The sequence below is a fragment of the Ostrinia furnacalis genome, unplaced genomic scaffold (assembly GCF_004193835.3).
Source record: "Ostrinia furnacalis isolate ACB-3 unplaced genomic scaffold, ASM419383v2 OfSCF7487, whole genome shotgun sequence".
Lineage (NCBI taxonomy): Eukaryota > Metazoa > Arthropoda > Insecta > Lepidoptera > Crambidae > Ostrinia > Ostrinia furnacalis.
Window position 1 is genome coordinate 326,041 of NW_021137726.1, and position 22,902 is coordinate 348,942.

The following is a 22,902-nucleotide window of genomic DNA, read 5'->3' on the forward strand; positions in this document are numbered from 1 at the left end:
CTTTCTCAGTCGCCATTTTGATTTATCTCTACTTTGTCTTTACATTGCGGTAGACGTAGTTGGGTTGGAACTATTGTTCTATGGTGTCAACCATCCTATATTTTCCGTCAATAGTCGCTGATACAGTCGCAAATAAAACAGCACATAGCCTACAAATATTTATTTACTAGTCTTAGAAGCCGGGGTCCCAGCCGGTGGTGGATTGTGAGTCCACCATCTTGTAACACACGATGGTGTCGCCGGGCTGGACAGCGAATGTCGCGTCCGAGAACCGAAGCCCGCACTCCTGGTCGCGTTTGATGCTCGTCACTTCGTCTTTGAGGTGCTTCATCGATGCCAGTTTGCCTGGAAAGGTTAGTTAAGATAAATCTCTTTGACATATTAGGGGCTGATTTTTCAACAGTCGGTTAACTTTTTACTGAAGAATAAGGCTTAGTTGCACCACCTAAGTTTAACCGTAACAATAACAATAACCGGTGCTTTTTGTATGGAGTTTGACAGATTTTTTTTGGCACATTAACAGTTTTAGTATGGGAAATATTATGTCAAAATGACTGAAAAATCAGCTCTTAAAAAGGTAAGTTTGTTTTTTATATGACTTTCATTCACTGGTACGGTTTTTATTGGCAGTCAAGCTGTAGATCTTGGCTACACAGGAGTTGCAGCGGTGGGAACGAGAGGTGGGAATAGTCCCGTTTCAAATGAAAGAAAATAGTTTTCTCCGGCACTTCGTTCCCCCTATGAGATGTAAGATTGTGTAGTAATGTATCTCACTGGACTGAATGGTGGTGTCATTATTCAAATCAAAACGTGACTTTTCCCCCTGGAAGTCGCTTTGAAGGAACTAAGTCAAACGATCTGAGCTAAAAAATCTGATTTGCCCCCCTCCCTAGTCCAGAAGCTGGGTATGACTTGCCCCCTTAGGGCAGAATCTGGGTACACCTGTGTACATTGTACACTGTGGGCCGTAATATCCCAGACCAGAGCCCCGATTACGGTAATTTTTAACGTCTCCAATCCAGACACGCTTCTCGATTCTGCGATACGATTGGTCGTTCAACAGCGTACGTCAGCTGTTTTGACCAATCGTATCGCAGAATCGATGAAGCGCGTCTGGATTGGAAACGTTAAAAGTTACCGTAATCGGGGCTCTGGCCATAAACAAAATATGAAGAAGAAGAATCAGTTATGCACTACAGTAGTACCAACCTTCAAAAACAACTTCTTGCCCCCTAATGACCCGGTAGAGCGCGTTTCGTGCGAGCGAGCCCTTCATACAGCGACAGCCAGCCACCGGTACTTTCTTCTTGCCTTCGGTCACCATAAACTGTTGTAGCACGTTCGCTTCCCCTGCACGACAGCAAAATATTAAATCGATCAGCAGTATAGACCATTAAAAGTCACAACTTCTCTAATATAACACCATTCAAATCTTGTCTAAAACAAGTTTCATCCTCAGCCCTCTGAAAGTTTCAATATAGGCTTGTAGGTGTTGCCACTCAAAAATTCAAGCGGATGTTTTAGGACAATCGCAATACATCAATGATGTCAACATTGTCAACCCTGTTCAAAAAATACAGAAACAGGGTTTTCCTATTTTTTTTTATCTTTATCAGGAGCATGAGACTTGTGATATGTGGTCGGGCCGGATTTATAGCCGAATTGAGAAAAATGAAGCTAAAAATTAATCGAATTTCCTTACCTATAAGTTCTTCCTCTTGCGTGACTGGTATCCTCGCAGAGATCTCTTCTTTGACGTCGTCGACTAGTTTGTAGATGATGTTGAGCTTTTTGACGGGTATATTCTTCTTTTTCGCTTCCACTGATAGCGATGGAGGACAGTCTACGTTGAACGCGTATATTACAGCTTTGAATGCTTCTGCTATCTGAGGAGTAAAAAGATTTTTTAAGGGTGGATTCGACCAAACAAGAGTTAATATTAATCTCAGAATAAATTGTCAGTTTGTCATATTTTATTTCCCATACAGAAACTGTCAATATGCCAGTTATACCAGGAGTTATTCTCGGATAAAAGTTTGGTCGATCCTCTCCAATGTTCGCTCTTTATCAGGTTCTAGAATGACGTATTGTTTCATGTTTTTTTAAATAAATAAATAAATAATATCCTTAGACATTTTACACTGCGCCGCTAGTCCCAAACTAAGCAAAGTTTGTACTATGGGTACTAGACAACGGATATAAACATACTTAAATACTTTTTTTTTGTAAATACATACATATTATGCATAGAAAACACCCAGACCCGTCACAGAAATTAAAATTCATCATTTCAATTTCTGCCCGACCGGGAATCGAACCCAGGACCTCTCGGCATAGTAGTCCGTTCTGAACCACTACACCAAACGGCCGACTACTAAATTAGCCAGGGAGATTCAGAAAGTTTTCACACACAAATCGCAAAGCCCCCCGCGAATCGAGACAACAGAAATCGATTGTTACGCGGTCTTATGCGATCGCTTGAGGTGTGATGAGATATTTCAGCAATAAAAAGAAGCCTATCTTGTAGGACCATGGAGATTGCTCCAATATAAGGGCTATCAGCAGATATTTGATAAAATGGGTGTCAAATAGTATCAATCAAGATTACCTCCAAGTCGTTAGGCGTGACCGGCCCCACTCCAAAGTGCACCAAGTCAAGCCGCACTCTGTCGTGTTCGTCGTACGTTTCCAGTATGTCTAGAATCGCTTCCACGGATCCGTCCACGTCACCTATAGACAAAAACAAGCATTTTGTGAATTTAACATGAATAAGGTTCACAAGTTGGTAAAGGAATGAGTTCCAGTTTTTCGGATATGACATTATTGTTTTGTCGAGGTCCTGCAATGGAGAACTAGGGACAAAATTACTTGAATATGAGTACTTCAAATAAGTACGCAAAGCGTATCTCGGCCCCTCGCGTCGCATCTTGTAGCGTCCCATGGCCCGCTTGCGTGACATGGCGCGGTATTCTGCTTCGTGCGCCGCTTCTTTCGCTTCAATCGCTTGCAGGTCTATTCTGCCCTACCAGCTACCTTCAGCAAAAGATTCACTTACCTTTGACGAGCACGCTGAGGTCTTCTTGCAGCATCTTCTCTCTCGATCCCTCGCGGCGCATCTTGTAGCGTCCCATGGCCCGCTTGCGTGCCAACATGGCGCGGTATTCCGCTTCGATTGCTTGCAATTCTATTCTGCCCTACCAGCTATCTTCAGCAAAGGTTCCCTTACCTTTGACGAGCACGCTGAGGGTAGGATGCGTGTCTTCCCTCAGCATCTTCTCTCTCGGTCCCTCGCGGCGCATCTTGTAGCGTCCCATGGCCCGCTTACGTGCCAACATCGCGCGGTATTCTGCTTCGGTCACTTAAGTTTATTCTGCCCTACCAGCTACCTTCAGCAAAGGTTCCCTTACCTTTAACGAGAACACTGAGGGTAGGATGCGTGTCTTCCCTCAGCATCTCTCTCGGTCCCTCGCGGCGCATCTTGTATCGTCCCATGGCCCGCTCCGTGCGCCGCTTCCTTCGCTTTAATCACTTGCAGGTCTATTCTGCCCTACCAGCTACCTTCAGCAAAGGTTCCCTTACCTTTGACGAGCACGCTGAGGGTAGGATGCGTGTCTTCCCTGAGCATCTTCTCTCTCGGTCCCTCGCGGCGCATCTTGTAGCGTCCCATGGCCCGCTTGCGAGCCAACATGGCGCGGTATTCCGCTTCGTGCGCCGCTTCCTTCACTTCGATCGCTTGCAAGTCTATTCTGCCCTACCAGCTACCTTCAGCAAAGGTTCCCTTACCTTTAACGAGCACGCTGAGGGTAGGATGCGTGTCTTCCCTCAGCATCTTCTCTCTCGGTCCCTCGCGGCGCATCTTGTAGCGTCCCATGGCCCGCTTACGTGCCAACATCGCGCGGTATTCTGCTTCGTGCGCCGCTTCTTTCGCTTCTATCGCTTGTAAGTCCACTGCTTGCTTCTCCTTCATGCGTTGGTTGTGGCGCCACTTCATTACTTCGTTTGCTCTTTTCTGAGGGAAGAGTAACAGAAATCTTTTTTATTCTAAGAGCTGGGAGAGATGATAGTTAAAAATATGGGTAGTTTTATTGCACTCCACTGACAATCACAAGAAATACACATATTGGCATAGTTTAGACAACTTTATGATGAAAAAGATGATGTATTTTTTTTTTGCTGCACTTCAATTCAATTGCTATTGGCCATTTGTTTAAACGTACTAAAAAGCTAAAGCAGTAAAATGAGCAAGTCCAATAAAGTAGTACTATCGCCAACAGTGTTAACTGCCCATTGAAAGTCATGTCATCTCGTTCTATCGCAAAGAATCGCCATTTGATTAGAGCGAGAGCAAAAACGGAAATGGATAGTTAAAAGTGTGGCCGTGTGTACCTACCTCAGACTCGACCTCCAAGACCTGGTCTCCCGCCGAAGGTAGCTCCCGCCAGCCAAGTACCGACACGGGCGTGGAAGGCGGCGCCTCTTGAACTGTTTGACCATCTGCTGTGTTCAGTACTCGCACCTATGGATATAGGCATAAGCTTTAAAATATGGTGGGAAATATAATCCCATTACCTAGTGGGAATATGAAATGAGAGATGAGTGGGAATATACGATTATTTCAAGGTCAAAATTTGAAATTGTTATGATCGTTTAGAGATTAAAGAAACATTGAATGAAATGTAACGGGACTATTTCACTATTCCCATCGCTGTAACTATTGTATAGCCCAATATCTATAAAATGTTATTAATTTATTTTATGATGACTAGCGGCCGCCCGCGACTTCGTACGCGTGGATCCCGTTTTACCCCCTTAATCTATCTTACGCGGTTTAGATTTTTTCATACAAATGTGTTTTTCCGCTAAATCCCGTTCCCGTGGGAATTTTGCAATATCCTGTTGTAACTAAGCTTCAAGTTTACTAAGGTACCTGCATGCCAAATTTCAAGCGTCTAACTTAAGCGGTTTAGATTTTTCATACAAATGTTTTTTCCCGCTAACTCCCGTTCCCGTAGGAATTTTGCAATATCCTGTTGTAACTAAGCTTTGAGTTTACTAAGGTACTTGCATGCCGAATTTCAAGCGTCTAACTTAAGCGGTTCAGATTTTTCATACAAAACGATTTTCCCGCTAATTCCCATTCCCGTGGGAATTCCTAAGTATCCTATAACCTGCCCAGGAGTATGAAGAATAACTGTACCAAGTTTCGTTAAAATCCGTCGAGTAGTTTTTGTTTCTATAAGGAACATACAGACAGACAGACAGACAGACAAAAAATTTACTGATTGCATTTTTGGCATCAGTATCGATCACTAATCACCCCCTGATAGTTATTTTGAAAATATATTTAATGTACAGAATTGACCTCTCTACAGATTTATTATAAGTATAGATTTTTTACCTTAGCCCATCCAGTGCCTGCCACGATGACGCTTCCGCGCCGTAACGTTCCCCTTTGCACTAGAACTGTTGCTTGTTTTCTGTGAAGAACAAGAACAGATGCTCGTATATTTTATTCCTAAATAGTTTACCTACCCAATAAGGCAATAACCACATCCCTTTCAAAAGATTTTCTCCTAAATTCAAGGCTACTCACCCTGTCTTCGGATCCAACAGCGCTTCAATAACCACGCCCTCCACATAGCCTCCAGGGTCGGCCTTTAAGTCCATAAGCTGTGCTTGCAGCGTCAGAGCTTCCACCAAGGTATCCAAGTTGGTCTTCTTTAGAGCAGACACCGGGATCGCTTGCACGTCTCCTCCGAGCGCCTCGCACACTATGCCGTGTTGGGCAAGTGCGCGCATAGTCCGTTCCTAAAATAGTTTGTAGCTTAGCTCTTGAGGTAGAATAGTTTAAGCTTAGAAAAGCAGTCTAAGGGAGCGCTAGTTCTTTCTTGAATCAAGGATTTATTGCCTAATTTTCACAGTAAATAACTTTGAATAACTTTTAATGGCGCTCTGGACTGTAAATAAATACTTAAAATATAATATTATACTTAACTAAAAAATAAATAACTATATAGCATGCATGCAGCCCTCCAAAAAATTTGCAATACCTAAACTAGGTTACTAAGTTTTAAGCACTGTATTTAGTTATAAGACCTTATGTACCTACACTTAGTGAGCAAATAAATGAATATGAATATGAATAAAGCGTGCAGTAGCTTTTTGAGGCATATGCTGCTAAAAGACGCATTGCGATTGATGCGCACTAATTTAATTCAAATAATTAATGTTTACGTTTACTGTGCAGCGACAATCTTCGCGTGAGTTTATGTAAAAAATGTTAAGCTGAATACACAAAAGCACAATAATGTGAAATAGAGGCATACCTACAATGTTCACACCTGGCTTGTCGATTTTGTTGATCGCCACCAATATTGGAACTGGAACAAAATAATCGTAATTATTAACTGCGCTGACCCAAGTATTCCAAGTCCGAGACCTAATATGGCACTATGTGTAAAAAATATCAACACCGACTGAGTTGCTTGGCACCCAGGCTTTAGGCTCGGCAATAGCCGCGTATCCACTAGCTAGAGGCAGCCTTGGGCCGAGTGGCTGCCTCGAGTGAGTGCATTCAAGGTTGTAATATTTGTTTATTGCTTACCTTTCGCCTCCCTCGCCATCCTAATAGACTCGAGCGTCTGCTCCATGACGCCGTCGTCCGCCGCCACAACCAACACTACGATGTCGGTCGCGTGCGCGCCGCGCGAACGCATCGCTGTAAACGCCGCGTGCCCGGGCGTGTCCAGAAACGTCACGCGATCGCCGGATGGAAGTTTCACTGTAGAAGGATATAACTTACATATAAGGTTACAATACAGCCACGATAGCCTACGGTGAAGGGGTCGGACTGGCCGACTCGTGATCCGGGGAACGCGGGTTCGGTCCCCGCCGCCGTTCGACTATTGTGGTGAGCTCACTCGTGATACAAGCATAATTAGCTTAGTACGAGGGGCTTTATAAAAAAATGTAGTCTCACGCTTAAGGGCCTTACTCTTACGCTAAAACATGCGCGGGCGCACGGAGCTTTGCTTCGGACTTCCTAGACGGGGCCCTGCGCTCTGCGGGTATAACCATCGCGTGCTCGCTTATAATAAGAGGTCCACTCCCCTCACAGCACGTATGGAAACCCTTCGCAACGTGCGTGTGCCCTAGCGCAGACCCTAAACAACTGAATCTATTTTGGATAGATGGGCCCAGGAAAACAGAACTACGTTTTCACACGAAAATAAATCTTAAATATTTGTGTGGGGAACAAACTATTCTTTACACAAGGTTTTATAAATTGATATAATAAAATAATAAACTCAGAATTAAACGAAAATAGACACAATTGATAAAAAAATCTTCTCAAGCATCAAATCTCACCTTCAAAAGCGCCGATATGCTGCGTGATGCCACCAAACTCCTGGTCCACCACGGAGGTGTCGCGTAACGAGTCCAGCAGCGTGGTCTTCCCGTGGTCTACATGTCCCATCACGCACACCACCGGCGGCCGCGGTTTTAGAGCCTCGGGCGGCGCCGGCGGCGCTGGTACCGCGTCTTTGTTCTGAAGTAGGAGATGGAGTATCTCTTGAATGTGTTTATTTATTATTGCATTTCTGTATTCAAAACAACTGCACAACATTGCCGCAAAAAGCAACCGCGAGTTTTAAGAGGCGCTCCGTTAGTTCAAGCCAAGCGCGAGGGAGAATTTCTCTTGTCTGTGTCAATTTTTGACATAATAAACCAAGGTACAATAAGGGCAGAGATAGACATATGCGAGGCGTGAGGAAGGCGTTTTGTCGATGTCATCTTTTGGTTACATAGTGAACTCACATCAGACTTGTAATGATAACCTTTCATTATTGATATTACTACTGCTCTATTGATTAATTTGAAATTAGTTTCAACAGATTACTAAATCACAAATTTTATCATTCACACATTTCTAATAGAATCATTAGTCATCTCTTTGGTTCAAGAAATTTTATTCTATCAAATATCTGGTATTGTGTTTGAACCAGGGTTCGAAAATATCCGATATCTATATATATAAAAATGAAACCCGTTTCGCGTTGTCACGGCATCACGTGTGAACGGCTGAACCGATTTCGATAATTCTTTTTTTTAAATGTTTGTGGAAGTCCAAGGATGGTTCTTACGGAAAAAAATATTAAGAAAATCTCTACGCTAAGGCGGTACGAAGTTCGCCGGGTCAGCTAGTTTATTATAAATATCAAAATATCGGATATTAATGATATATATCCGATATATATCAACTTTGATATATATCAAATTTGTATGAAAGCTATACTATTATTTTATTGTATTATTAATGAATACCATTGCATATGTGTCACATAAACATGTTTTTAATGTTTTTAAAACTTAAAATCAGACAAATAAAGCAAAAACATAAAATATTCTTGTAAATACGGCAAAATCAACTAAAAAACAAAAATCTTATGTGAAAAAGTATAAATACAGTTACAAATTTTAAAAATTGATATATATCATCAAAACCGGCTGGATATATATCGGATATATATCCGATATATATCAAGATATATATCCCTTGATATACAGTGTGTCCGGGCATGTAGTGATCAAACTTTAAGGGCGTAATCTATGGACAATTTTATCGATGAAAATACTTCAAATTTGGGGCTTGACCCATTTCTCGAAAAATTACATCGATTTAAGTTTTTAATTTTTAGTTTACACCTCTTCTTTAAAAAACAAATGAAAGCGTGGGTAGCTTAACATTTATAGGCAAATATTTTATATCATGCGATAGCCAATAAAATTATCTATTAGTAGAAGAAGAAAGCAGACACAAGTTTCATACATTTTATGGGAGTAAGAATGGATTCAATTAGAAAAATACATTACTTTTTTCACTTCTTTTTCAGTTATTTTCCAACACAAGAAAAACCAGGTCGTTAAAGTATGTTTTATTTGCATTGTATTTTTAGTATTTGAGCTATTCTACAAAACGAATGTAAATTTATTAGTCTACGTCTATTAGTTTCGGCGTAATTGTTGAACAAAGATACCCCTTCCCAGCGGTTTCCATAGTAATCGGAATAGGTTGTGTGATTCTTTCAGGCAGTGCATTTTCGCATGTCGCGTGCGCTATGGAAACCGCTGGGAAGGGGTATCTTTGTTCAACAATTACGTCGAAACTAATAGACGTAGACTAATAAATTTACATTCGTTTTGTAGAATAGCTCAAATACTAATAATACAATGCAAATAAAACATACCTTAACGACCTGGTTTTTCTTGTGTTGGAAAATAACTGAAAAAGAAGTGAAAAAAGTAATGTATTTTTCTAATTAAATCCATTCTTACTCCCATAAAATGTATGAAACTTGTGTCTGCTTTCTTCTTCTACTAATAGATAATTTTATTGGCTATCGCATGATATAAAATATTTGCCTATTAATGTTAAGCTACCCACGCTTTCACTTGTTTTTTAAAGAAGAGGTGTAAACTAAAAATTAAGAACTTAAATCGATGTAATTTTTCGAGAAATGGGTCAGGCCCCAAATTTGAAGTATTTTCATCGATAAAATTGTCCATAGATTACGCCCTTAAAGTTTGATCACTACATGCCCGGACACACTGTATATCCTCGAACCCTGGTTTGAACCAAATAAATTATTCATGTTTCTTTCTTTCTAATAGACAGTATACTCACCACTTCCTCCTCTACCTCCTGGTCAGGCCGGGGCACGATCTTGAACCTCATCCCAGATATCTTGACCACATCTCGGATGATCTGGGGGTTGTGTATCACAGTGTTCTTTTTGTAAATTGTGTCTGATGTCTTGTCTGCAAACTCCAGTGCTTTGAAAACATGGTCTGAAAAATATTTTTTTATAAATGATATTTAGAGTACAGTTAACTATCTTTATTTTTCATACAGTGCTATATGACTGTCTTAGCTATAATTATGAAGAGAGACTAAAGAGAAAAATAACTCAAGTAGTTGAGTATGATAGAGAGAAGTTACATTTTTCAACTTTTCAATTCCATAACATAAAAATGATAAGTTGGGGACACTTGCCTACATCTTTATTTAGCACATTGGCTATATCTTGAACTGTCATATTCCTCCATATGCCCACTACTTCAGAACCTCCCTTAGGAGAATATCTAATTGCAGGTCTTCCAGTTGATGGCAGTGCCTGTGAAGAATTGAAAGGTCAATTTTATTAATAATAATATATCAAAGAACTATGGGTGAGAGGTTATCAAATAGAAAAAGAAGGCTTTTGGTCTATGGCGATTATCACACTGCTGCGCCGCGCTCCGCCGCGTTACGCGGGACGACAGATTTAATCATTGTGTGCAAGTACCTCAGTTTGTATAGAAAACACGCGCGGCACAACACACTAACGCGTCTGCGCGCGGGATTTTTTATATGAAATCACGCGTCCCGCGGCGGAGCGCGTTGCAGTGTGATAGTCGCCTATCAGTTTGATTGCAGCTGACTTTTGTATTTTATGCAAGATTATCTAGTATTATTATTATTCTGTCCAATGGCTTCAATGGTGCGAATTTTCTAGTCTTACTTACCTTCTCTTCCTCAGACCGCCTTTTCTTACAACACACGGCAGATATAGACAACTGCCTCGTCCATTGTTGGCTTACATTCACGGGCAACCTTTTAGAACCGGGTTTCAAGTAACATTCCCTCTTGAGTAATCGAATAGGTAACCTAAAAGCACTATTTAGATTATTTCTGTTTTTCAACTTAAATTAATCAGGCAAAACTGTTTTGCACTTACCACCGAGATATGACCGTTTTGTACATTTTGTCTGTAAAAAATTACGAGTTTAGACTAATCGAAGCCGAAGAATTCATTGATAATGTTGATGATTTATAGAGGTTATGTCATTTAGGAATAGACTGCTGCTAATGTATTTTAATTATGAATCATTTGTTACAGACAAAAACACCATTTAAACACTAATGCAATGTTCGTCAAGTATGTAATTCATATGGGTTTTTCTCATGTAAGTTTTGAAAAACTAACCAAAAACATTTGACAATATTTTGACAATCTTCCGGAGACTTGACAGTATGTGTCAAGTAGCTGCGTTTTGTTTCTCCTCTTGTAACCCGCGCACGTGACAAGTATGAAAAATAATATTTAGTTGGACCTCAAAATCATAGACAATATTTTCCAATAAAATCTTAAAAAGTTAAATCATAGACAATTCATATTTATGTCCGCCATTCATTCTTTTGAGTTGGTTTTTCGTTTTTACGATTCCAAAAGTGCCCGATTTGTCATCAAGGTCTACGCAACACCATCGCGTAATTGAATAACCTACCTGGAAGCAGCTAAAACTAAACAGTCCACGCGTCGAAGTTTCTTCGACACCAGTGTAGTGTAACATCGGTGTGACGTGATCTGTCTGTGAGATCGTATCGTACTTCCAATGATGCTTTTGCTTCCCTTTTACGTTATCGGTTGCGACGTTCGTTTGAGTGCCTGATGGTGTGGGAACTATGTGTGATTAACGGATTAAAATTTGAGGACTCAGCATGGGGGCGTTTTTGAATAAGCCCGAAACTAAGAAGTACAACGAGAACGGAGAAGGGAACGGTCTTCGATATGGCGTGGCGTCGATGCAGGGTTGGCGGGTGGAGATGGAGGATGCCCACCACGCGCAGCTAACTTTGAACGGGACCCTATCGGACTGGTCATATTTCGCGGTGTTCGACGGACACGCGGGGGCGCGGGTGTCTGCACATTGCGCGGACAACCTCCTCGAGTGCATCTTGCAGACGGACGAGTTCCGGCGCGAGGAGATCGCGGAGGCTATTCGTGCTGGCTTCCTGGACCTCGACAAGAAGATGCGAGAGCTTCCGGAGCTGTCCAACGGCGAGGAGAAGTCAGGGTCAACAGCAGTCTGCGCTTTCGTGTCGCCGAAGCAGATCTACATCGCCAACTGTGGCGACTCCCGCGCAGTGCTCGCGCGAAACGGCGCGCCGATATTCGCCACCCGAGATCACAAACCGGAACTACCTTCGGAGAAGTCACGTATAGTCCAAGCTGGCGGATCTGTGATGATCCAGCGTGTGAATGGAAGCTTAGCCGTGTCTAGGGCGCTTGGAGATTATGAATACAAGAAGGTTCTGGACCGTGGCCCGTGTGAACAGCTGGTGTCCCCTGAGCCTGAGGTGTCAGTCCACGAGCGGTCCGAGGCTGAGGATGAGTTCCTGGTGCTGGCGTGCGACGGAGTGTGGGATGTGATGAGCAATGAGGCCCTGTGTGCTTATGTGCACTCACTTCTACTGCTCACAGACGACTTAACGGCTATTACCAATCAGGTCATCGACACATGCTTATACAAGGTAAATAGCTTATTCATTATTATGTTACAATAGTTAATCCTGTGGTAGAGGTGTGTACACTATAGTTATACTTTTAGCTTTGTTTTTTACTGTATCTTACGTATCAAACATAATTCCTAGTGCTATGTAGTTACTTTGCTTAAATCCTGATGATTGTCAAGAACATTTATTTAATGATGAAATACTCATTCATGAACAATCATTACTGGTTGATGAATAATTAAGTCATCACTGTGAGCTAGTAAGATTAGAAGTGCTAGTTTGCATATCACAGTAGGTAGGTACCTATTTGCTGAACTGAATCAATATGCTACTGCATATATTCATTGTTTCTTATGATGCAGTATAATATACCCGTATTATCTAGTTTTTAATGTAAAACAGATGGAACTTGATTTATTTAGCAAGTGCATAACATCATGCAAATAATTTTAATAAATTTCTTAAAAATACTTGTTTTCATCCCTTGTCAGGTTATGTTATGTGTTAGATCATTATATTTCTCTTTTAATTACCCATAATTAGATACAATATTATTACATTTCCATGTAAATATAACCTCCCTTTCCCATTCTTAATTCTACATGTAATAATGCCCAAGTTCTGAGGTCAAGAATAATAATAATAAATCTGGACAATTTCACACAGCGCTCAAATTTTCAAATTTCAGAAATCTATTTTCCCATTTCACTTGCTCACATAATTATAAATTTTACAGGGTAGCAAAGACAACATGAGCATCGTTCTAGTGGTTTTTCCGGCGGCCCCCAAGCCCAGCCCAGAAGCTCAGCGAGCGGACCGAGAGCTGGACGAGACACTCCGGCAGAGGCTCACAGGTTGCTATTACTCACTACTGCATGCCTGCTCCCATAAAAGTAGGGACCGCAACACACCGACAGACAGACAAAACCGAAGTATTGAGTGTAGGGCCTCAAATGAAGTTAGAGGTTAACTAACGTTGACTAATGATGACGAATAGGCAAATCTAAACAAACAACTTAATGCACTTACAGGATGCTGTAACTGATTTTACTTCCAAAACATATTTTTAGTGCTAAAGATTACGTAATAGACTAACTAACAATTTGAAGCTAAGTTTATTGCTTAGTAACAAAATTAATTAGAGAAAAAAATTTGGTTGTCAGATAGGTGTTGTGACAAAAAAATGCGCAAGTAAAAGTAAAATTAAGGTTGTAATTATTCGGATTAAAGTACGTAAGTATGTATCCGAATTAATAATTTGGAAAGCATTACTTAGGTAAATATTATAAGAACTAACAATTTTTAAGAAAAAATTATACACCTGTGTCAACAATTAAACTCATTTCAAGGATATCTCTTCAAAATTATTAAAAGCACATAGGAAGTTCACTTATTTATTAATAAGCCATATAATATTATGTACTTAAAGTACATTTTTGCCAGTATTCATTTTTTTTCATGCAGGGTTCAAATAGGTACTTAGATTTTTGTTGTATTTTATTTAAATAATTTATGTACATTGTTATGATTTATTTTGAGTTTATTTTTTAAACTAGTAGATAACTTTAATTAAATCATCGAATTTATTAATGTCATTATGATAACAGGTCATGTATCATTCGTTTTGATACAGTTCAGTGATCATAATGTTAAAAAAACATTACAACATGCATAGTCCATACTTTAAAATATGCCTGTTTGTTTATTGTCTCGTCTGATTCTGAAAATGTATTTACGAATAATTAATTGTACTATCATTATCCAGCTGCACAGTACCTGAAAAAAAGAGATAGATACATCCATGAGTTCGTAATTCACCGATCGAATTTGAACGCCATGAAAGGCGTTGAATCGAATATTTCGAAGTCGATTCGAACTCAGTACATAGTTCGATGTTTACAGAATCGAATATTCGTGGGGTTGAAAGTTATGGAATCGAACTGCAACAGTTCGAATCTCATTGGCTCGAGTTTATCCAAGTCTGATTCAGACTGAGAGACACCCGATAAATCTTTCTTGGACTAAACAGACCGATATCGCGCATCGTAATTGAACATTTTTATGATAACAAATAACCATCTGTTTACTTTTACATATCTGCTTTAACATCCATAGCCTTTTTTCCAGAATAAAACTCAAATATGACCAGTGTGAAGTTACTGAATTACATAGTTATGTGTCTAAAGACTCTAAAGATTGTTTCTCATGACATTTTCATATCATTCACATTTCAAATGCAGTTTTCAAGTCACGCAAACCTTCAACTTTTTTCCACAACCATTTTGCAAAACTTATCATATCATTTCAAACGTAGCACACGTTAACAGAATCCTTGTGAAGCCAGTTCAATGTCTGCATGTTATCTCTGGATTGTATAAGCGATTCATAATTTAATTTATTGATTTACCTCACGTATCTGAGGGTACATAAAAATGAGGTTCCAAGTGGACTTGCCACAGTGATACGATTTGAGATAATCATACTACGAGCTTGCCTTATCGAATCTCATTTGGTTTTGTTCCTATTTGTTACATTCATAAAACTTGTATTCCCTTATTATTCAAAAGTTACACACGAGTTTACTCTACTCCAAAGTGCGAGTTAAAAGTAATATAAAAACTCGTGAAACTTAATTTAGACAGGATTTCAGTTATGTAGGAATTTTTTTATCCCCAAAATATTCTAGATTTCCTACTGGTTAAGAGACTGATGCCCGTTTTCATCATCAATCCCTAATTTTTAAATGACCCCTATGAATACAAAATGCCTGTTATGTGTTACCATAAGGGTCACTTAAAAATTAGGGATTGATGGTGAAAACGGGCATGAGATAACCAGTAATATTTTTTGTTGCACAATTTTCTAAAATGATAAAGGCATGGTTACCATGCTAAAATAAAAAGAATGTTTAGTTTACATTTTAAACTAGTTACTGTTTTTACCGAGCCATTATTCTCTTTATTAACTTTCGTTCTTAATTTTAAATATTTTTTTACAATGTAAATTATCAAAAAAAAAATTAATAAAAGTACATTATAAAAAAATACTTAAAAATAGTTATTCCGCTGGTAGCGGAGCAGGGCCCAAGCTACCGAGCCATTATTATTATTAGTTATAGTTAATTGTGCATAAAGAATGTACTTAAAGTACTCTAAAATTAACAAACGGTTTGGTCTTAGGCATCACAAGTTATGTTTAAAATAAAACCTGGATAGAGTTCATTACATAGTGCCGATTGTTGTTTTCGATTATCATGTGCTGGACCAGCAATTCCGAATTAAAGATTGGTATTGTTGGCAACCTTATTACGAAGTAATATTTTAATAGGTTGCAACATTTGTCAAATGTTACCGTTTTAATGCAACTAAGATATTTTGAGCGTAAGATAAATGGTTTATTGCAGTCCTAATTTATTCTAAGTAGCTAGAATCAACTTTTTGATCACTAATGAAACCCAGTTGCTGATACAAGAGCATTGAAAGTTCAAAGTCTATAATGGGCTCATTTAATATTAAGTTCAAATTCAAATTCAAATTCTTTATTGCTCCAAAGTTGAAAGTATCAATTTTATTTATTTACGTAGCACCAAGATAAACGCGTTCAAACTTCTATCTTTACTGCTAGTTGTTCCAACGATTAGTAATCCATAATGGTATCGTTCTGCCATACATATTTTTCGTATCATGCATAGCATATTAATGAATTTGCATCTCCTATAAATATAATGGATTCCTATACGTCAGTTGTATAAGTGGCTATGGCAAAGTACATACAGTTTTTATTATTATTAGTCTATGAGAGATTGTAAAAATTTGGTATGGAAAAAATATAAAAGCAATATTATCTGTAATGTAAATGTAAATAAATGTTAGTGTAATTTGGACCAAACTTAAACCTATATGTATTAATTACACTATCGTAAAAATACTAAAAACTTCCCTTGATGAAAAGACATAATTAACTAAATACGTAATAAAGTACTTATATGTAAATTTTATACATTTTCCCTAGAAATGATAATTATAATTATTAGTCTTGACAATTCAGATTATAATATTTTTTATCCAGATAAGGATTTATGAAATGTAGCATGAATTTGATAGTTATTTCAGCTGCTAAATAATGTCATTTTGTGCTTGTATAAATGTCTAATGTGTATTCTTAATCTTGAATATTTCAAATTTGAGTAGTATTTTCAAGTTACCAATAGAAGAAGGAAACTATAATGCCAAACTATTCATATTTATTTTTATAACCCACATTTGCTAAAACTAAACCCAGGAAAAACCATTTTTCCTCAAATAGATAATAGTTATTATTATCACTTTTTTTTACTCATTATATTTATTTTTGTGTTATATAATATTATATATCTTTTATATTGGTACTATAAGTACATTTTTTTGTTGTTTTCTATTATTTAGTTTTATTGATTTTATGAAAAGTTAGAAGGTATTGAAGAGTTTTAATTTGTTTCGTTTTAGATTATATTTTAAGACTTGAGTGCAATACAATCCATTTAAATAATAACAACTGTTTAATATCTAGAATGTTGATATAATATTTACATATTTCAACTATATCAAGAAATCTTCAACTTGAACATTTCACTAATTTTAAAAGACATTTGAATAGATAGTAGTTTCTATTTTTCCTACCCTATGTATAAATATTGTAAAGTTCAGTGTTTGTGTAAAATAATTCTTGTTCTAATCCAATTTGTGTAATTTAACCATTGTGATATTATTAACTATCTAAATTCTAAAAGACTTTACTATTTGTCTTGACGTTTTACTAATAATGTGATACTAAATTTTTATACCTCCAACGAAGATTGTTAACATTGTTTGCTATTAAAGTTATTGAAAACTGTAAATGCATAGTTTCATTGCTTTAATCCTGACCCTTAGTTACCTTTGCACTCTAGAGGGGTTAATAATTGAGTCATATTGTTGGTGTGTCGAAAGGGTTAAAGCAATGAATGCGTCCGCGCCGACGCCTGCGGCTGCAGTGCGTGCCCAAGCATCGTAGGCTATAATATAAGATCTTGAGAAGCCGTACGACGCGTGTATTATAATCCTGTTTCTTGCTGTTATCGATTTACTCGATTGTCACGTGCGACGCTGATTATAGACCAAGCTGCACAGTGTACACTCATTTTGCATACAATCGTGCCTCAGTTACCGGCAATTTTCTCCCTTTCGAATGCAATGATCTGTCGATGCTATTTCAAGGCTCGAGACGGATTAGTCAGAGTCGGTTATAGAGCCGTCATAAATGCACTGGGGACGCAAATGCAATTGCCATGAGGTTGCAGTGGCTATAAATTTTTCATTATTGTATACTGCAGTTTATAACGTCTCGTGTCTATTGATCCGTTTAAGAAATATCCATGCCATAAAATTGCTTCTAATGTTATGAATTGGGCATTAGTCTTTATGCGACTTTGTTGTATCATCGTAAGACATCACTGTATAACATTTTACAAAGAAAAGCATGATGTCATTCTGAGATAACGCAGATAGTATGTTTGGTGCTACTGTCTATAAATATAATTTTGCTCCGATATGGAATAATTAAGTTTTAATCAAGAAACGTACGGTTGTATTTATACATTGGCGAAGGGAGCCCTAGAATGGGTATGATTCACCCGCCCTTGAACCAAATTGTAAGGCAGCGGTCACGCGAATGTCAGCTGAAGTGTGGCTCGAAGGATGCCATAAGTCGTCACTTGTAGGGCTACCAACTGAAAGTTCGAAAGTCCTTTTCAAAAGCCAGAAATTTTATCGTAAAATGAAATAATGAAGTAACTTTCTTTCAAAAATTTTTCATCTTTCATAAATTCTGGCGATTTTTAGTCTCAATTTTAGACTGAAAGCCAAAAGTTTGCATAAACCCGGTCTGCTGGCAACCCTGCTAGCGCGAGTGGCACCTCCCGCCACGGGTTTTAGAGCCACTAAAAATAAATGCCCGATAACTCCCCGATCACATACGGTGGCATCCAATACCTTGTCGCGGTTTATATTCCTTTGCCATGCTCGGGAATGAATGGCGATATTTTAAAGTTGTCAAATCGCTTCTATGCTGCAACTGCAGCAAGCTATAAATAAAAATGCAGTTGGGTTTTTCTATTTCGATTGAATATGTATTTTAATGTTGACTTAAGTTCTTATCCACCAAAGAAAACATTGATACAAAATATTCAATTTCTAAAAAATCGCTAACTGACTGAAATAGAGTGTAGGTAGGCATTAAGCAAATGTGTCCGTCCATATTTAAATTATGAGATTTTCATACATTTATCATGTTTGAACAGGTGTAAAATAATACAGAAGTTGAAGAATGAATTAAGGAATCGAAATCGATCGCCAACTATTCGACCTTTATAGTTTCTAAAAGCTAGTTTTGGTCTCTAATATGAGCATTACAATAGGAAATTACAACTTACTTTTTAATATACCTATGTTATTTTTACTGAACATAGCATAATCACCTTATCAGTGTCCGTGTGGTCAGATTTCAAGTTTTTTTCCCACGGAAAGTTGCAATATGAGCCTAATATTTTTCATCGCAAAATTGCGTTTCATATCGTACACACTTCAGCTATTAACGAGCTACTGATTAGCACATTGCAATAATGATGAATGAACGTTTATAATTCAGTAAGCAATAACGTCATTCGAATATTATTAAGACTTTAATACGAAGTAAATAAGTTGTAAGACGAACTGTTAGGTATCACTTACATCCAAGATAATAATATTAGCGCGGGCATTACTTATTGATGCCAACATTTTCTAGAAGTATTAAAATGCATGATTTGTGAGTGTTTAGTAATTAATTTATTGGTATTTAGCGCTCGCGGCATTGGCTATTGTTGGCAAGGGGATTATTTTTAGATAAAAGATAGCTTTTTTGGCATTGCATTGTCTTCCTGATTAGATCTGCAATGGGAGTCATTAGTTTTTTGCCTTGAATTTCGGCTAGCATCTAGCGTCAGGCTCACCTTCCTTACTTGTATTTGTATATTTTCAATATGATAGTAAACTAAAAACCGTTCCTTAGGGATAAGTCCTGATAAGTCTATCTACCGTAATATAACCATGACACGAATACGTTAATAAAGCCTATGTAGACGAATCAGTAATGTCACACACAATTGTACCGGGCCTAGCCCTTTAATATTTCATCTTTTATCTTAGAAAAAAGAAAAAAGGGTGTTTTTAAACCTTAAGCTAATGGGAATGTAGTTCCCACTATATTTTAAACCTTATTCCCTAGTATAGGTTCAAACACAATTTGATATAGTTCATAAATGTTACCCTGAAAGAATTTTATCAAAGAATCTCTTCTGGCACAGGTGCTCGTGTACTTAATAGATCATTCAACAATTGTTTATTTTGGTGTATGTCTTCGACGTAATAAATGATGGGTGTCTTTGGGGCACACTGAAAACCAGCGCCGTGGCCTTCGTTACCGTGGGCCACGGCATATGCTGAGTGGGGTCCCGTTGCAGTGGGCATCCTGTTGGTGAATGGGTGGCACTGCTCAGTTAACTCTTGTTTTTATTTTTTTCTTCTTCCATTATTATGTGCCACTGTCATGTATTTAATTTCCTGTATTTGTTTCTTTGTAACCACGTGATTAGTAATATAGTAATCAAGTGTCTCTGTATTCCAGCCTTGATCGAGCGCAGCGCGGGCACCGAGGAGCGCGAGGACACGTCGTGCCACTTCTCGTGGGTGCTGAAGCAGCTGGTCCAGGAGAACATCCCCGGCCTGCCGCCCGGCGGCGGGCTGGCTGCCAAGTGAGTGGACCTACTATTCACAAATAAATACTAAGGCTCAGTTGCACCACCTAACTTTAACGGTAACTATGACGATAACCTGTGCATTTTGTATGGAGTTTGACAGATTTTTGACGTTTGTCAAAGTCCAAATAAGATAATAAAATAGTTTAGTTTATTTTTTAGGGTTCCGTACCTCATAAGGAAAAAACGGAACCCTTATAGGATCACTTTGTTGTCCGTCCGTCCGTCTGTCAAGACCCTTTATCTCAAGAACGCGTGAACGTATCAAGCTGAAATTCACATGAAATACTCAGGTCTATTGTCCCTTTAAGCTGTGAAAATATCAAACTTCTAAGCCAAGCCAATCAAAAGATACAGCCGATTATGTCGATATTTTCAACAAATTTTCGACACTCGCAAAGGAATCAAAACCTACAGGATACTTCCCGTAAACTCAGAATCTTGAAATTTGGCATAAAGCATTGTCATATAATGCAAATATAGGAAAAATTGCGAAAATTTCATTTTTTTAGTTATATAATATAATAAAAATATTTTAATAAAATGAAACTTACTACCTTATTTCTCACGAACGAATAAAGGTATCAAATTGAAATTTATACCAAATACCTAGATCTATTGTCCCTTTAAGAAGTAAAAAAACTAAAGGTAGCATTCGGATCAACGCGACCGCGACGCGCGACCGCGACTCGAGACCGCGACCGGCGACCGGTCGCAGGTCGCAGGGCGACAGCTACTTACGAATCTTCGCGACACGAGTCGTGCGACCCATACGAAACTCAGTATGTTTGCAGTTAAAGTAAAATAGTACCTATCTGTAAACAATAAAAATAAGTACCTTTTCTAATAAAAAATATGTATCATTTGAACTTACTTGTTTTATTTAATGCTTTTCCAATTTTTTCCCAAATATTGTCTCTCACAGTATTATCTTTATAAGCTTGAAGTCTCGTATCGAATACAGGTGCGTTTTTACTTACTAATTCTATTAAAATTTCGTCTTCGTGCGAAGAAAACACGGCCATTTTGCATCTGTCGCGCCGCGGCACTGCCTTGTGAGCGACCGAGTCGCGCGACGCAAGTAGCCGGCAGGCCACGCCCACACGTCGCGCGACTCGGTCGCTTGCATCCGTCAGCACTTCCTATTAATTCATATAAAGCAGTGGGTCGCGGTCGCCGGTCGCGGTCGCCGGTCGCGGTCGCGCGTCGCGGTCGCGTTGATCCGAATGCTACCTTAACATGAGAGATAGTGACAGATAGACCCGAAACTAAAACTACGTAGATGGGGCTACGGAGTAGTCCTGCAGTTTAGAGAATATTGTTTTCTAAATTAACCCGACAAGGAAGCGACTTTGTAATATACCATCTGGCCATCAATATGTAAACGATACTTAGATTAAGACTCACTTAACCTCTTTCCAGCATAGATAGAGGAAAATTGAGGAAATATCCAACAAGTAGGCTTGCTTTAACAAATGTGCAGTGTCGTTTTTCTCATTAGCTTATCGCGTCTCATACACACTTTAGCTCGAAGGAATGCCAATGATTGATAATGGAATGTGTGTCAAAATTGTCTTTAAGCATTTAAGTTAAATAACGACGGGTTTATACGACTACCGTCATCGATAAAACCAGCCAGTATTTACGGTAATTTGTGTTAATGAACATTCATCATCATCATCATCATCATCATTTCAGCCATAGGACGTCCACTGCTGAACATAGGCCTCCCCCAATAATTTCCACAATAGCCGGTTGGTGGCGGCCTGCATCCAGCGCCTTAATATTCTGGGTGTAATGAATATTATTCTGGGTATTTTCCTCAAAAAATGTTTAAGAATGATAATAATTCTCTCATTAGTTTAGGACTAGATGGCGCTGTAAAATGTCCAAGAATATAATTTTGTCTAAAGCCTGGTCCGTGAGCACGTAGAATCCCGTCCAATGACCCCAATTCTCGCTCGCACACTCACTGCGGGCGCGCGTCGCACAGTCGCGACAGCAACATAATTACGCGCGAGCGATAGGGATGGGTAGCTTGGGGTCATTGGACGGGATTCTACGTGCTCACGGACCAGGCTTTAGTGATATTTTATTAATTTTGAAACGTTGTTTCCAGGCAAGCGCTACTGGACAAAATATACAGGGAGTTCTACCCAGAGCACGCAGACAGCTCGGAGACATTCGACTGCCAGGCCGAGCTCGCCGACGCCTTCGGCGCCAACTAAGCCGCGGGCGACCCGCTATCACGCGTGCCGGCTAGATTGACATAGACTTTATGCGATCGCCTTGACTCACATAGCATCTAGCGTAATCGCCTTCTGCGAGATGGCGATTACGATTGAAAATCTTCTATCTGGTATGTACATCTTGAAAGATTTCACTTGTTTGTCCTTGTCATTTAACTAATGTTATTTGAACTCGTTCAATTCCAAAGTCCAGTCGCAATCAGAATTTAAAAACAAGCATTTGAATCGTAAACGTTGTACAAGATGATGTTTCAATTCAACTTCTAAATCACCGACGGGACAAAATCAAATGAAACTTATGCCAATCTAAACGGCACGCACTTCAAACTTACCTGATAGTGTACGCTTTTTGTACTTTAGATGAATACAACTTCGCAGTACAAACCGAGCGCAGTGGCGGCCGCCTCGGCTGTCGATTGCGACATTATTTTTTGTAAATAAAAATACGGACACACGCGGTCGCCACTCGCTCGATTCGTACCCGATAACTTCGTCTGTGTCGATCG

At 38.9% G+C, this 22,902-nt stretch overlaps 2 protein-coding genes across 2 annotated transcripts; one reads left to right on the forward strand and one right to left on the reverse strand.

Annotated features, from left to right (window-relative positions):
• Nucleotides 1–153: 153 nt before the first annotated feature.
• mIF2 (mitochondrial translation initiation factor 2) lies at nucleotides 154–11,095 on the reverse strand. The gene is made up of 15 exons (XM_028321268.1): nucleotides 10,779–11,095; nucleotides 10,567–10,717; nucleotides 10,055–10,175; nucleotides 9,686–9,849; nucleotides 7,369–7,549; nucleotides 6,605–6,781; nucleotides 6,331–6,380; nucleotides 5,594–5,808; nucleotides 5,399–5,477; nucleotides 4,391–4,516; nucleotides 3,784–4,009; nucleotides 2,609–2,730; nucleotides 1,703–1,886; nucleotides 1,210–1,350; nucleotides 154–345 (listed from the first exon to the last, which is right to left on the reverse strand). Exons 1-15 carry the CDS (start codon nucleotides 10,802–10,804, stop codon nucleotides 173–175), a joined length of 2,136 nt encoding a protein of 711 aa, XP_028177069.1. The 5' UTR covers nucleotides 10,805–11,095; the 3' UTR covers nucleotides 154–172.
• A 113-nt stretch (nucleotides 11,096–11,208) lies between these two features.
• Nucleotides 11,209–22,523, forward strand: alph (protein phosphatase alphabet). The gene is made up of 4 exons (XM_028321267.1): nucleotides 11,209–12,355; nucleotides 13,074–13,191; nucleotides 20,018–20,144; nucleotides 22,267–22,523. The coding sequence occupies exons 1-4, from the start codon at nucleotides 11,543–11,545 to the stop codon at nucleotides 22,373–22,375; spliced, it is 1,167 nt and encodes a 388-aa protein (XP_028177068.1). The 5' UTR covers nucleotides 11,209–11,542; the 3' UTR covers nucleotides 22,376–22,523.
• Nucleotides 22,524–22,902: the final 379 nt, after the last annotated feature.